At 38.3% G+C, this 15,678-nt stretch overlaps 1 protein-coding gene across 11 annotated transcripts in view; it reads left to right on the top strand.

The window, feature by feature from the left end:
* Positions 1-15,678, top strand: part of LOC103710476 (alpha-1,3-mannosyl-glycoprotein 2-beta-N-acetylglucosaminyltransferase-like) — a 49,059-nt gene that overhangs the window by 21,368 nt on the left and 12,013 nt on the right. For 5 of the 11 annotated variants that reach the window (XM_039118071.1, XM_008796228.3, XM_008796219.3 and 2 more), the window contains 10 exons: positions 2,849-2,883; positions 2,966-3,042; positions 3,166-3,211; positions 3,299-3,361; positions 12,449-12,515; positions 12,602-12,670; positions 12,771-12,840; positions 12,939-13,000; positions 13,134-13,224; positions 13,332-13,425. In XM_039118071.1, coding sequence (XP_038973999.1) covers positions 2,849-2,883; positions 2,966-3,042; positions 3,166-3,211; positions 3,299-3,361; positions 12,449-12,515; positions 12,602-12,670; positions 12,771-12,840; positions 12,939-13,000; positions 13,134-13,224; positions 13,332-13,425 — 674 coding nt within the window. Of the gene's footprint in view, positions 1-2,848; positions 2,884-2,965; positions 3,043-3,165; positions 3,212-3,298; positions 3,362-12,448; positions 12,516-12,601; positions 12,671-12,756; positions 12,841-12,938; positions 13,001-13,133; positions 13,225-13,331; positions 13,426-14,675; positions 14,742-15,678 lie in introns of all 11 variants that reach the window. The other 6 variants (XM_026806213.2, XM_026806211.2, XM_026806199.2 and 3 more) reach the window with 3 other exon arrangements.

The raw sequence follows: 15,678 nt of genomic DNA, 5'->3' as shown, positions 1-15,678 counted from the left end.
GTGTGAATTGCTCCGGTTCGCACCGGTACGCCCTCCGTACTGCTCGATTTCGACCCCATAGGGGGCAGAAACCGTTTTTCACTGCGGTATCAAATCAAAGAATGTTGAACCGGTACCAGCTCTGATCGGTTTGGTGTTAAAAATCCGTACCGGTTTCAAATTTTTTTGAGGCTTTTGAATGCGTGAACCAAACCGAATCAGTGGTACCGGTCCGAATCGGTACCGATCCGATACTGGCGTCCACCGGTACATTGGTACGGTCGGTGTGGCGGACCTTACATCAAACCATACAAAATTTTTTACATCCAAATTCGAATTATTCTGTGAATTGGTATGAATTTTTTACAAATTCAACTTTTTCAGTAAGTATAGCCATTTTCAGATTATTCATAGCATATACCTTATATAGGTCTATTTATTCATTTTTTCAGAATTTGGACTTAATCAATTTATTTGTAAAAAGGAGCCCTAAGAGAATTATCTTGGACCAAATAAAAAGTGTTATATACAATTGGTCATATAATCGTGGTTACATAGATATTTTTTATACTAGGGTTTTAGTCATGGGTATTTTAATATTTATTTTATCACAACACCAACTTGGTTAATTAAATTGTTTTTATCAAACTCGCAAATTTTAAGTATTGTACTTGAGTTACACTTACATCATTGTTCTGTCAATATTGTATGAATATTTTGGAAAAGGTGTACAAATCATTACTATAAATTGTTTTTATCAAACTCGCAAATTTTAAGTATTGTACTTGAGTTACACTTGCATCATTGTTCTGTCAATATTGTATGAATATTTTGGAAAAGGTGTACAAATCATTACTATAAATAGGTATGGCAGGACTTGACAATACAACCTTGGTCCCCATTGTAAAATCGTAGCTCCTCTCCTGTTGAGCGCATGTATCTTAGAGAATTGCAAGTGGGAGGATGGACAAAGTGGAGAGGTGCTTCCAGATTGTTGGTGACCGACGCATATCTTTCAACTTAATGAAAAAGTTATAAGTAGATAGTAATTCCTGCAGTATTGAATTGTTAGGCTAAAGCGAGTCTAAGAATGTGAGAAAACTAAGGAGTAAGGACATTGACATAGTATATGGTCAAACTAGGAAAGGTAGAGGAATAAGCATGGGTTTCCATTTCACGCCGAACAGCCCGATTTGGGGCATACCAAGCCATACTGATGGTAGACCAGCACAATTCCGCCTCGTGATGTGAGAAACAGGTGAGGGAGGGGGGGGGGAAGGAGATAGAGGAAAAGAGAGAGAGGAAGGGAGAGGGAGAGGAAGGGAGGGAGAGAGAGATATGGAGGGGGAGGGCTGAAAGAGGCCGGTGGAGAGGTGGAGGAAGGGCTCCGCCCTCGGTTCTCCTGTTTTAAACGAAACAAGGGCCTTATAGGTTCCCTTTTTTATTTTCACATGTTTAAGTGAAGTTGTCAAGGGGAAGCCCTTCCTCCGGCCTTCTTTGGTCCTCCTCCGGCCCATCCCCTCTCCCTTTCTCTCTCTTTTCCTCTCTCTCTTTTCCTCTCTCTCTCTCCTCCCATTCTCCTCCCTCTTTCCTCCTTTGTTGACTTTGCTATGTCGGTATGGGCTCGGCATAAAACGACATGGTATCATGCCAAACCATGCCGCCGGCAACCGGTATGGGTCTTGGTACCAGCACAACATACCTTGGGAATGAGTATGTAGGAGTTTACCAATTAAATGGCAAAATGATATGGAACTGATGGATGTTATAAGCATCTCAAAAAAAGATCTAAGGAAGCTCCAATAAGAAGAGGTACACTAAATTTTGTCCAAGGTTTGTTGAAGATGAGGGCAACCGGCAAGATGTAAGGTAACATATGTGGAAGTTGTGAGAAGAACTTGGCAAAGCTTGTAATACATTGGAGGTAATGTAGGAATGGTTGGTTAAGATTTAGAGTGTTGAACCCAATTAACTTACTATCTTGATTGCTATGGTTATGGATATGTTCTTGAAAATATCAACAGCATATATATATATATGTTCTTGAGATGTCGAACATGATGACTATAAGTGTTGATTTGGAATTTATTATAGTGCTGCACATGCAATGCATGCAACTCGCCTGTTCTTGGGGAAACATGGACAAGTAGGCACATTTCGTGAATGGTTTTGGGAGGAGTTGGTGTTACATAGTAGAATAGATAAGATCCACGTGTTTTGCATCAAATGGATTTGGATCAATTCACACCACTAGGATTGTGGCTCATCGTTCTACTAATGTCTATGCATGTAAGTATTCTTTTTTTTTTTTCAAAGGAAACATGAATGTGAGTATTCTGTCTACATATTTAAGTACATTTTGTTTTAGTCGCAAAATTAATTTGGTACTCATCATACTCATATATGCAAGTTATATGTATCATAAAGTTTCAACTGTAATTTCTGCTGTTAATGACAAACTTCAAAATTTATATATTAATTGATTCTTATTCCATCTTCTCCCCCTTTCCAACCTAATGTTGGCTAATCTACCTAGCGGCCTTGCATAATCTGTGGGTCCTAACCAACCTACACATTTCTGTGGGGCCTATCTTGGCAACGTGAAAGAAAAAGTGTTTCTTAAGTTTTTACTAAGAATGGAGAAGGGGGCAAAGCTACAAAGCTAATCCATCATCAATGATGGTTCATGTTAAGATAACAGCCTGGCAATAGGAAAACTTTGAAGTTGTCATTTTGATGTTAAGGTGTTAAATCATGTCAAAATCCAGTCCTTTATCTTTTAAGTTTGCTAAAACATAATAATCAATTAAATATTACTACCTTAAACATGCATTTCATTTATTTAATATTATATTCATTCTGTATGCAGAAAAAGGTCTTCAGAGCTTGTTGAACAACTTAGAGGTATAGTTGATAGCATGAATCATACCCATGTTGGTTGATATCTTGAGAGTTGCATGACAAATTGTCTAGCTTAATTTCTCAGGTACCTGTAGCAGCAGTTGTTATAATGGCCTGTAATCGCCCAGACTATTTGCAAAGGACAATTCAATCTGTTTTAAAGTATGGGTTATGCTTTGCAAATTCTTTTTTCTTTTCTTCTAATGAGTATGAATCCTCTTTTTTACAAGTTAATCATATGATTTCTTATCTGACACAATATAATCAAAAATATTTTTATTCTAGATATCAGACTTCAGTTGCTTCCAAATTTCCACTATTTGTATCCCAGGTACTATGTATGATGTAACATATTTCCTTCTTACTCATGAGTTAAGAGTTGGAGAGGTCATTTGTTGTGACACTACTGATTTTGCAGGACGGAACAAATCGAGATGTTAAAAACATGGCTTTGAGCTTTAAACAGTTAACATATTTGCAGGTTTGATATGCCAACTCTTTTTGATTGTGGTGGCTATTGTAAATACATTACAGTTTGCAGTTATTTTATTGGATATCATATTTTTGGGGCAAGTTGGGCATTTGTTAATGTGACTTTACCCATTTATTACTAATGACATGTCATATTCTTATTGATTAAATAACCATTAGTTAAGTATGGTATTTTAATCATAAATTATCTTTCTAATTTTCTCTCTGAAATTTCTTGAACTCTCCATCTCATTACTAACCACCCCTCCATTCCGGCATATATTGCACTCATTCCATTTTTGTCTTGATTAATGGTTAAGACTTAAGAGTCATTTTTGTGAAGCATAAATGATTGATATGAAGTTGTTAATATTAGGAAATAATAATGCAAGTAATGTATAGCAGGAAATACAAGCTGTCATAGAAAACTTATCGTAACTTCCAATAGAATGTCGACATTCAATTGAAGATAAGGGCGCTGCTCTTAACAGATGCACCTAGGGCATTGTTAACAGGACCCTATAACCAAAACATAACTAACAAACCGTACCACAACTATGTGGTGTCAAATTTTTGATTCCTTTGACAATTGTTCTTGTATATATATGCTTGTCATTGCTATCTACCTCTATAGCCTTTCTCACTAACATTCATCAATGTTAACTTTAGGTATTTTCCAACTTCAATCTATGCCTCAATGCTTATATCAATATCTCAGTCTTTGTTGTAAATGTCACATCCATCTCAAGACACATGCTATATGTCGTGGCTATGTTGTTACTGGCCTGAAGTGATGTGTCAACTAGGACAAACTGACACAGGCATATACTTGAAAGTTGAAACGTTGCTCACATTATTTTATTAGATGGTCCAACTTGATCTCAACCTTTCACATTGTTCTTCACTTTCCTTCAATTGCTTGAACAAGAATATAGGCTTTGCATTTTATACCCAGCCTACTACGATATAGTATTACTTGTATAAAATTTTTGTCCTTAGTCTTTGTTCGATTGAATCTCCAGTAATTTCATCTCATGGATCATAAGGTTTACTCTTCATATTTGGTCCATTTTGTTTTATGTTACCTTATTTTCTTATAAATGATAATTATTCTTCTTTGTTCAATTGGCACATTTAACAACTACTACCACATTTGCTACTTAGTGGGGAATTTCCTTCATAGTGCAGAATAAAAAAATTAGGAAGGATCTTAGTATCCACGAAAGCACTAATGCTAGACTGCATTTGAAACCTCCTAAAATACTCCAGAAATTGCATCCTTCAAAACAATTTCGACTCACAGAATGCCATGGAAATAATAGATTAGACCAAGATACGCCGAACCAACCCAAACCGCTCGGTTTGGGCCGTACTGAACCAAACCAGTGCGGAACCGGATCGGCTTGGCCCTAAATTTTGCGACCTCCTGAACTACTGTGAATTGCTCCGAACCAGCTTGAACCAGACTGTTCGGAGTGAAACCGATGCGAACCACTCGGTTCGGGCCCCCTCCCTCCTATTTCAATTACAGAAGGGCCTGAGCCTTCTTAGGCCATTCCTCTTTCTTATTCTCAGAATCCTCCTCCCCCATTCGCGAAAAACAAGGTGATTTCGACAATGAAATGAGAATCCAATCGAAAACAAGGTACGTTGGCTCTCTCCTACCTTATTTTCTTTTTTTTTTGAACATCAAAAAATACCAAAAAAATACAAAATAAGGAAAGATTATGCCAAAATTTTTGATTTTGGCTTGATTTCATAATATGTTGTAGATCTATGGATAATCTACACAATGTGGCTAAAATCTTTAATTTTCGTTACATCTATAATTTTTAAATTAAAAAATATAGTATCAGATAAAAAATAAAATAAAATCCAAAAAATAACTGTAAAATTATATGGTTATTTTGGGGCTTGCAAGCTACTCTTAACCTATACTTGGTGTCCATTTATTCAAGTTTTGATATGATCATGCGCATATTGGCCTCAGCTCAAATTTGAAAAAAATTAAAAAATAAGTTGCTTTGATGCATGTCCATGGGCTTAAAAAAAATATGTAACATCTATGGTAGGGTTCTACATGGATATGAGCTCAAATTAATTTTTTAAATATTATATTTAAAAATTACTTTTTAGCTTAAAATAATTAAAAATACATAATTAATAAAAGTAAAAAATTAGGACTACGTATTGCATAATTTAGAAGTATGTTCTGAAGTAGAAAACATGTTTTCTGAATTTATTATATTTAAATATATTTTAAATTTGAAAATTATTAAAAATATGTAAATAACATAAAAAATATGAAAAATTAGTACTATGTATTAGATAAGTCAAAAGTATTTTCTAAAGTAGAAAACATATTTTTTAATAGAACAAAAATTTATTATTTTTAAATAATTAATAAACTGACATGCTTGATAAATTTTTAGGAGTGGATCCATCCAAAAAAATGATCAAGAGCATGATATTTGTTGGGATCATGGGCATATGCTCTTGAGTCAGCAATATTGGAGGTGCAACTTGTGCAATACAGAGTTGAAAGGAGGGGTAACCAAGTTGAAGCAGCATTTGGCTGATGGTTATCCCGACATCTATGTGCAGAAAATGTCCATAAGAGGTCCAACAATTGATAAAAATGTACTTCACTGATTTCAGAACAGCGAAGAAAAGGGTTGTCAACAAGGTGGAGGTGGACCACTGAGCGATGGAGCTATCTTTCTGTCACGTCAAGAAGTCATAGGAGGCATCTACTTCAGATGACGAGATCTAGGCTGCTATTCAAGAGAGCCTAGATGATCGGTGGCAGCAAGATGAGATAGCCAGGTATAGGGCTCCATTTGAGCTCTCACAATGAATTGGACTATGGTTCTGTGACTAGTAGGGCATATCCATAGTTCAGGAGGACCTTAGTTAGGAAGGTCGTTAATCATTGTCTGCTATGCCGGTATCAGGCTGTAGATCTATTTTTCGGCAGCACAGTCCGTATGACCCCGCACTGTGCTGTGTCGGCTCTGTACTGACATAGTAGAGGCGGAGGAGAGGGGGAATGAGAGAAGAAAAGAGAGTGGGGGAGGAAGATGGAGAGGAAGAGAGGCTGACCGGGGCCGGCTGACGGAGGCGGAGGCCGGGGAGCTGCGGAGGCGGGGCTCCGCCTTGTTCGAAACAGGGGCTTGGAGGGGGCCCTTTTATTTCTCAGAAATTAAGTGAAGTCGGCACGTCCCGCCTCCGCGGCTCCCTAGCCTCTGCCTCTTCCGCGCGGAGGCTCCCCCGCCTCCGTCGGCTGGCACCGGCCGACCCCGATTGGCCTTCCTCCCTCTTTTCTTTCTCTGATCTCTCTTTTCCTCTTTTTCCTTCTTTCCCTCCATCGCTGGTTTCGGTTTCATTGCTGGAACTGTCCCGGCCCGCCGCCGTTACAGTTCGGGACATCCTAAACTGGGCGGCTCAGGATGGTTCTACCGACCATGCCATTAGTAGAGGTGGTAGCTATATTGCATCTATGTGGGGGCTTTTGGCAGCAGGAATAAGTTCTCGAGAGATTCCATCAAGAGCCACCATATTCATGATTTAGATCTGTATGTCTTCTCTAGTAGGGATTCAAAGTAGCAGAGAGTTGACACCATGCTAAAGAAGGATAAGAAAAAAATATGTGGTGAGCTATTAGATCCTAGTTTCACTTTAGCCACATTCCTGCGAATGCAGCATGGAACATGTACTATAGGTTCTGGTGTAGATCCTCCAGATTTGAAGGATATCTATGGTGAACTTTTTGACAATAAAGAGGAGCTACAAAAGTAGATTTCCTCGTACCAGAGCAAGCGGCCCATATATGGACTGACAGTGATGTGTGTGTTAGAAATTTAAACCCAATTTAATGGGTTTCTTCGACTTTTTGCTCTATGGCATCTTATGTAATTTTTTGGTTTCTTAGTATACTTAATGATCTCTTTGTTTAAGTCCCACTTTATATTAAAAAAAAAGAAAAACCAGCCCATGAGTTTTATGGGATGAGGGTGTCTTTTGAGTTCGTCTTTGAAAGAGAAGAAGAGGGTGGTGAGAGCTTGGTAGGAAAAAGGAAGAAGACTACAAGAAGAAAAGGCATCTTCCTAGTTGCTGATATTCTGCATATTTGTAAGTTATATTTTCAGTTTTTCATGGTTGAAATGAAGGGTTTTGTGAAGTGGATTTGAGCCTATCTTGTGCCCCATTGTTCAGCTCTATTTTTCATTGTTATTTGATGCTATTTGCATGTTATTAGCATCTATTTTGCTCCAACAAAATTGGTATTAGAGCTTGGTGTGGTGATTTGGTGGTTGTCTTGTGCTTTGCTTGCATTTAGGGTTTGAAATTGGGGCTTTTGGAAGAGTATTGAGTTTAAGCTTGATATTGGTGTAATCTTTAATTAACATGGAGAGTAATATGCTCCCTATTCAACTTCCTAAATTAACTAAGGAGAACTATGATCGTTGGGAGTATTTAAATCAAAGTTTTGTTGGAATCTCAAGATTTATGGGAGATAGTTGAAAAAGGGTTCAAAGAACCTAGCTCACCACAAGAAGAAGAGAGGCTCACAGAAGGTCAAAGAAATATTCTCAGAGTTAGGAGAGAGATAAAAAAACTTTATTTGCCATCTACCAAGTCATTGATGAAGCTAATTTTGAGAAAATTTCTAATGCCAAAACTTCAAAAGAATCATGGGTATTGGACAGATGTTAGTTAGTCAGATTCTTAAAGACAAGCACGGTACCTTGTGTTGCACTAGTGAAGGGCATGCATGGGATGTGCACCCTATTTTGTCAATCCTTGGTGCAAATTTGCATACGAAAAAACATGCTATAGTTAAACCTTTGGTAAAAGATTTAATGGTTCAAAATTAAAAATAAATGAAGGGCCATCCAAAATAGAGATTGAACTATTGATCATGATTCGATTAGGGAGAAGGAAGAATTTCCTCAACCCATTTAACACGATTCTCTCAAAAGGATTTAGGAGAACTAGAAAATTTGGTGAAAGTAGGGTCTAGGACCTCTTTTCTTTCATCGGGTCATAGTGAGGTAAAGATGCGTCCACAGGAGAGGAAAGAGCAATGCATCTTGCTCGAAAGGAGTAGCTTAAGGAAAGTGACCTAAGAGAGGATGCCAAACCAACCAGGGTCTATTGAGCACAGATAGCATGTATTTATACTAGTAATATCTATGCACAATCTAGACCGGATTTCTCTTCTAGTTCAAACAGGACTCAACTTTCCCAAAATAGATGACTAGTGGAAATAAACATGAAAAAGCTAAAATCCTTTAGGAGCCATATTTTGATTTCTACACCTACTTTGCATTTAGTTGCTCCACCTAATTCTTCCTAGATTGGGAGAAGTCCGATCAAAGTCTTTCCCGAAAAAAAATTCGGTTTAACCAAACCTAATTCGGAGTCCAACTGATGGAATTTGTCCTTGACCCTTGGTACGCCACACCCTCTGAGGGAGGCATCACATCATAGAACTTGAAAAGTTATCTAATTTTAAAAAAAAGGTCATCTCAATTGGGTGTCATGTGTCAAGATATGGCCTCTACAAGTTTAGTGCACAATTTTGCTTTCCAATAGGGTAGATTTCGTTCCTGGATCTTGTCCAATCCCACTTCTAGTGGCCAAAGTGGTCCACATCAAGTTTAGTGATCCTTTTGGATCAATGCTATCCTTGTTTAGGTGATTTAGCTCTTGCTAAATTACAGCTGAAGATGGAGAAATGTCTACTTCCTCGTCTTCTAAACCATTTAGTTTTTCTTGGAAGCTGACTCTTTCGACCGATCCAAAATGACTCAATACTTCTGCAGCTAGTTCCTTTGACATTCCTCTCGATGACAGTCTAGCAACCTTTATTGATCTTGGTCTTCTTAGCTCCTGATTCTTAACGAACTACTTGCCCTACTTCTGCATTTGCACTCCGTAGTAGGGCCACTCCTTGCCATCCTTGTTGATGATGGCGATGGCACTTTTCCTTGATCTCGATCTTGGTTGTTCGATCTGGAAATCGAGGGGCAAGAGTTTGAACTCTCAAGAGTGGTATCGGCTTCTCATATCATTATCACAAACTTGTAGACATTCGCTTGGGCAACTGTTGCAAGGTCTATATTTCTTTGTATTCTGAAAAGGTGTTGATCATAAACTTCTTCCCATCCTTTACGAGTTGATAATTCCTTTGTCGCTTATAGAAGATAGCATCTTGATCTTAAAGGAATGGGCTTCCAAGAATGATCTGACATCCAAAGGAACTACTTTGTAGGTCATCTCGTCAATATACCCTTTGTTATTACAAATTTAAAGGTATATTGCTTGGTGATCTTCAACTCGATATCTTTCTTAATCCAATCGAGAGGATAGGGACGTAGATGAAGCTTGGTTTGCAATCCCAACTTCTGAACCAGACTTTCAGGGATGAGGTTCTTATGGTTTCTAGGATCTACAATAGTACTGATGATACTCTGCTTCACCTAGATCTTCAACCGAAAGACTTCCTCTCACATCTCTATGTCTGCTTCAGTTGCTGCCTTGGGTTTTCTTGCCATCAGATTTAATTTTCATTCTGCTTGCTCAAGCTCAGGAAGCTTCTCAACCTCTATCACATTAAGTACCGTCTTCCCTTTCTTCCGAGGACTCTTGTCCTTTGACTTCTTTATCTTTGGTTGCAACTTAGGGTGGAGCTTCCAACACTTATCCTTAATATGCTCACTGATCCTACAGTGGTTGAAATAAATTTTCCAAGTCGTTTTGACCTGTTTCTTACCTTGCTCCTATTCCTGGCCTAGTTTTCTGCCACTTTTCTTGCCTTCTCTTGGTTAGTTCTTCTCCTCAATTCTGTTGGCCTTCACACTAGTTTCGCTGATGTCTTCAACTTTGCAGGGCATCAACTCCTTTCGGATGCTCTTGTGAAGATCTCCAACATACTTTGAAGCAAAGTCTGCCGTACCGCTCGATACGGAGCGTACCGTACCATATCGAGAGAAAATCATTACAAAACACACCTTTAAGTCAGTATTGAGGCGCGTACTGGCCTGTACTGAGGTGCGTACCGATTCGTACTGAGGCGTATCAAGATAAAAATTGAAAAAAATGGTTAGAGAGCTATTTCGGCACAGAGGTGTACTGTGTTGAACCGATAAGGTATCCAATACCGAGATTGCGGACCTTGCTTTGAAGAGCTTCAAGTCCTTCTGGATGCTTTTGTGAAGATCTCCAACATACTTCTTGAAGACTGCATGATCATTAATGGAGATCTCGAGTGAGATAGCTTGCTCGTGGAACTCGATGGTATTGTCTTGGATGGGTTGATCTTATTTCTGCCGTAGGTACTGCCACTTGACCCACTGATCTTTCTCATGGCTGATTGGGTAGAATTATTTCTTGATTAGGCCCTCGAATTTGCTCCACATCAGATTAGAGATGTCATTGTTCTTTATATATGAATTCCACCATGTTAGGGCATGGTTGGAAAGCTTGAGGCAAACAAAGACTACCTTTTGGATACTTGTGTATCCATAGATAGTGAAGTTCATCTCTAACTGGTGGAGGCAGTTATCCAACCTCTCAGCATCAACAATCCTATCGTATATAGGGATGTCGATTCGAGCTTCAACTTTGAAAGGCTATAGAGGGGGATTCTTAGTGCGTCTGTAGGTTCCTCATCCTTTTTGCTGGATGGTAGATCTTCTCCAGACATGGAAGATAGCTTTGCCTTAGAAGTTATTGGTGTTTTTCTTGAATGTGTCACCAATTGAGACATGATTTAGGTGAGTTGGGCAATATTCTCCTCTAGTTGTGTTGGACGTTCCTTCATCTCATCATCTATCGAGGTAGAACTAGTAGCTTACTCACCTTCATCGTCTAATGTACTTCAAGCATCAATGGTCCTTTCATTTGCATATTGCTCGTATATCTAGAGTATAAACTAAGGCTCCTATAGATGTAGAAAACTGAATCTATGATACTAACTTGATTCCTTCGGGGAGAAGGAAGAATTTCATCAATTTATCGAACTTGAATCTCCAACTTGATTTGATTGGGGAAAAGGAAGAATTTTCTTAACCTGATCAACTCGAATTTTTCAAAATGATTTAGAAAAAAGTAGAAAATTTGGCAAAAGTAGAGTTTAGGTGTCCTTTTCTTTCATTGATAAATAACAAACTAAGATACATAGTCTCTATTTATACTAGTGAAGTTTGCCCTTACACAATTTAGTTTGGATTTTTTTTCTAGTTCAAATAGGCTCCAACTTTGCCAAAATAAATATGACTAGTAGAAATAAACATGAAAAAACTAAAATTCTATGGGAGGTTCATCTCGACTTTTACATCGATTTTGCCTTCAGCTGCTCTGCCTAATTCTTCCTGGATTGGGAGATACGCCCGGCCAAAATCTTTTTCGAAAAGGATAATTTTAGTTTGATTGGTCTATTTCAGGTTCCGAACAATGGAATTTCGGCCTGCTGCGCCGCACCCTCTGAAGGGGGGCGCCATGTCTTAGAGCTCGAAAAGTTACATAATTGAAAAAAAGATCATCTCAATCTGATGTCGTATAGCTAAGTTATGACCTTTGAAAATTTGTGCGCTATGCAGCTTTCCGATATGGCGGATCTTACTTTTGGATCCGGTCTGGTCATACTTATAGTGACCAAAATGGTCCACATCAAATCTGGTGATCTTTTTGGATTAGATCATGATCTACAAAAACACGAGAACTTGAAATCATATTTTTTGGACAATCTCCTACCTTGTGCTATCGTACAATGTATATGATAGAGCATAGTAATTACAGATTACCCGGAATAGGAAATAGCATGCTTTTGGTATAATTACATGAAAAGTAACTTGAAATAGTTTTTGGTTCATAGGCTAGGGATAAGGCTCATGGACAGGGTTTATATACATGACTCTTCCAATTTGATCAGTTTTCTGGACAATTACCTTAATAAGAAATTGGTGTTGGGAGTTATTTGGCTTTCTTATTATTATTTATATTATCCTTTTGAAGAAATGCATACTTATGCAACTGAACCATCATAGACCATTTGTGATTTACTTAACTGACTGAATAGTTTTCAATGTAGCACTTGGATTTTACACCTGTGCATACGGAACGGCCTGGAGAACTAATTGCGTACTACAAGATTGCAAGTGTGTGTCATTTCCTTCTCTCCTTTTTTGTTTCTTTTTGCCACTTCTTTGTTTTCTACACTAAGATTTTTTCTCCTCCTAAGTAGGGCACTACAAGTGGGCCTTGGATGAATTATTTATCAAGCATAATTTCAGTCGAGTAATCATATTAGAAGGTGCTTTTTCTTGGAAGTTCTTTGTAGATCTCTATTTCCACTCGCTTTCTTGTTAATTTTATAGACATTGAGTAAAGTAAATGTAGCAATTGCTGGACAGATGACATGGAGATTGCCCCAGATTTTTTTGATTATTTTGAGGCCACAGCTTCTATACTCGAGAATGACAAGTATGTCCTACATTTGTGTACTCATTACATTCTTGCAGGAATCTTTGTTCTTATCAATCTTGTTGCACCACTACTTACCCAATGTGCTAATGCTGTAGGACAATCATGGCTGTTTCTTCTTGGAATGACAATGGACAAGTGCAATTTGTGCATGATCCTAGTATGATCAACAAGCTAACTTCATATTTCTAGTTTTTTTTGCCATTCTAAAATCTATTTCAGTCTATGTTTTTCTGAGATTGAATAATCATATAATGTGTTGCATACTAAATTTTTTTTATTGTGTTTTACAGAAACTCTTTATCGCTCTGATTTCTTTCCCGGGCTTGGGTGGATGCTATCAAAATCTATATGGGATGAGTTATCACCAAAGTGGCCTAAAGCATATCCTTTTCTGCTTAACCATTTCCTGATTATTGGTTTAAATGTTGATATGTCTTTCCTCATCTTTCTTCATCTATTTTTAAGATTTTTCCTTTGACATATCACACTTATTGGGATGACTGGATTAGGCTTAAGGAGATACACAGAGAGCGCCAATTTATTCATCCAGAAGTTTGTAGAACTTACAATTTCGGTGAGCATGTGCGTATATACTCATTGTACTTTATTTTAAGTAATGCAATTTTACATTCTCGATTAAATGACAACTTTTTTGTGTATCTTCATATATAAAGTTGCTTAAGTTCTAAAATCCAATTAAATGATATAATGTTTCCTCGACCCCTCCCAGGGTAATGCTTTTAGGCAATAGTCTTATCCTGAATAGGTTTCCTATATTCAGATACTAAATGTCTTGTGTAACTCATTGAAAACCAGCCTGACTAACTAAAAGGTTACATCATTGGCCGACATGAAAAGTAGCTCTAAAGGTTGATCCCAAAAATAACAATAAGTTTAAAAGAAAGTAGCTTAAATGTTCTTATGCTGGTAAAACTTTGTGTGTTGAATTTGTTGGCAAACTCATTTCCGACAATTTGACAGTAATTGGCTGGATTTTCCATGATCAAGCAATCAATAATTGCTCTTCATTTTCCATGCAGATAAATAGGTTTCTCATGCCAAATCGGTGACCGTCAAACAGTGCAACTTATTCTTTTCCCTAGGTGTAACAGAAGTTCAGTATGAATTATTAAATCATAATCTCGTCCTTTTGTGTTTGATTTGATAGATTAATCTGCAGTTTCATCGTACATTACATATATGGATGAGAATCTTGACTTACATCCAACATATTCCATTTCCATACACACCTGCAGTAGTGCTTGTGCTTGACAGTAGTCTAATGGGAATACAATGAACCAAAGTTTACAGTTCTTAAACTGAATATTTCTTAAGATGTTGCTAGCTCTGTTCCACCTTCTCAGCGTAACCGTAACATTTTGAATCAGTGAGACCAGTAGCAAAAAGTCCAATAAATATTTAAAAGATATCCTTTTAAACAATGCATTAACATTTCTTTGCCATGTTCAAGCGCACTATCTCGGAATCTGGCTCTACAATTAGTGCTGGTTACTAGAAATCTAAATTACTAAATGACTGGGAATTGGCTTGATAAGAGTCTAGGCACATATTTTATGTCCCTCCTCACATCCAACATTCTGTCAAGATACATGCCATAAGCAGATTGAAGACATCAATGGAAATTTCAGAAAAAATGAGACCCCCACCAACGTATCTAGGCACTTATCAAGGTCATTTTCTTTAGTCAACTATTTGTAGGTCAATTCTTTTTGAGTGTTGGAGCAAATTATATATACATGTGTTAAGACATAGCATTATGTTTGTTTGTTGTGTTAATATTCAGTGTTCTAAAAGGCAGTTGTGGTATGCAGCAAGGTTTATGGTACCGATCGGCATCGTACCGTACCGAGCATATCGTACTGTACCAGACGGAATTGGTATGCAGTCTCGTATTGTACTGACACTCGGCATGCTTCACCTTCTTGTACTATACCACGTACCAACACTGTAATAGGATGGTACCATGGGGTCTGGTACCGAGATGGTGAACTTTGGTATGCAGGCTACATATGCAAGTGTATATATGGTTAGCAAGGTTAGTCGTCTTGATACCGGACCTCATATCAGTACCATTCTATTATAGTATTGGTTCAAAGTATGATGTGGTAAGATTCAATGTACAATGTTTGTATTGAAAAAAATGTTGTGTACCTCGACCTTGGGCCAGACCTACCCCTTTTATCTCAGACGTAAACCAAGGAGAACAACCTCAGCCCTAGCCGAACGGCCGACTAACCGAAGTGAGCTGCCTCGATCCCGACTGAGGAGCCGATCAACCAAGGAGCCATCAACCGAAGAGAAAAATCAAGATGTGTAGATCAGGACTGACAATTCCAACAACCGACAGCTTTGGCAGCCCGTAGTTGTGGCAGGGCCATGGCCTATGCCTTACCAGCGCTGCTCGCTGCCCACGCGAACTGGCATCCACGCCTCGCTCATACTACCGGACGTTATCTGGCCATCTTGCACACCACGTCAGGCTAGGTAACGACAAAATGAACTTTTCTATATAAAGTAGCAGCCCGGGGGACCTCAAGTATGCGCAAAATATTACTCATAGAGACCATACTGTTGAAATTTTTTTCTTATATGTTGCCTCGTTATTCTGACTTAGGCATCGGAAGGTTCCTCGCCGAAAATTCTCCGGCAAGCGAACTTCTTGCAGGCCATCTTCGGAGGAACCCAGCAGCCGATGTGTCAACCGGCTTGCTCAGCCCGCCTCCAACCAATCTTAAGGTTATTCGAGCTGTACTCCCACCTCGGTCTGGATTCGGCAGCAACAGATTGGCGCTAGAGAAAGCACCAGCCCCATCA

The sequence above is a fragment of the Phoenix dactylifera genome, unplaced genomic scaffold (assembly GCF_009389715.1).
Source record: "Phoenix dactylifera cultivar Barhee BC4 unplaced genomic scaffold, palm_55x_up_171113_PBpolish2nd_filt_p 000304F, whole genome shotgun sequence".
NCBI classification, from domain to species: Eukaryota; Viridiplantae; Streptophyta; class Magnoliopsida; order Arecales; family Arecaceae; genus Phoenix; species Phoenix dactylifera.
Note: the sequence above shows the minus strand (reverse complement) of the source record. Positions and strands in the feature narration are given on the sequence as shown.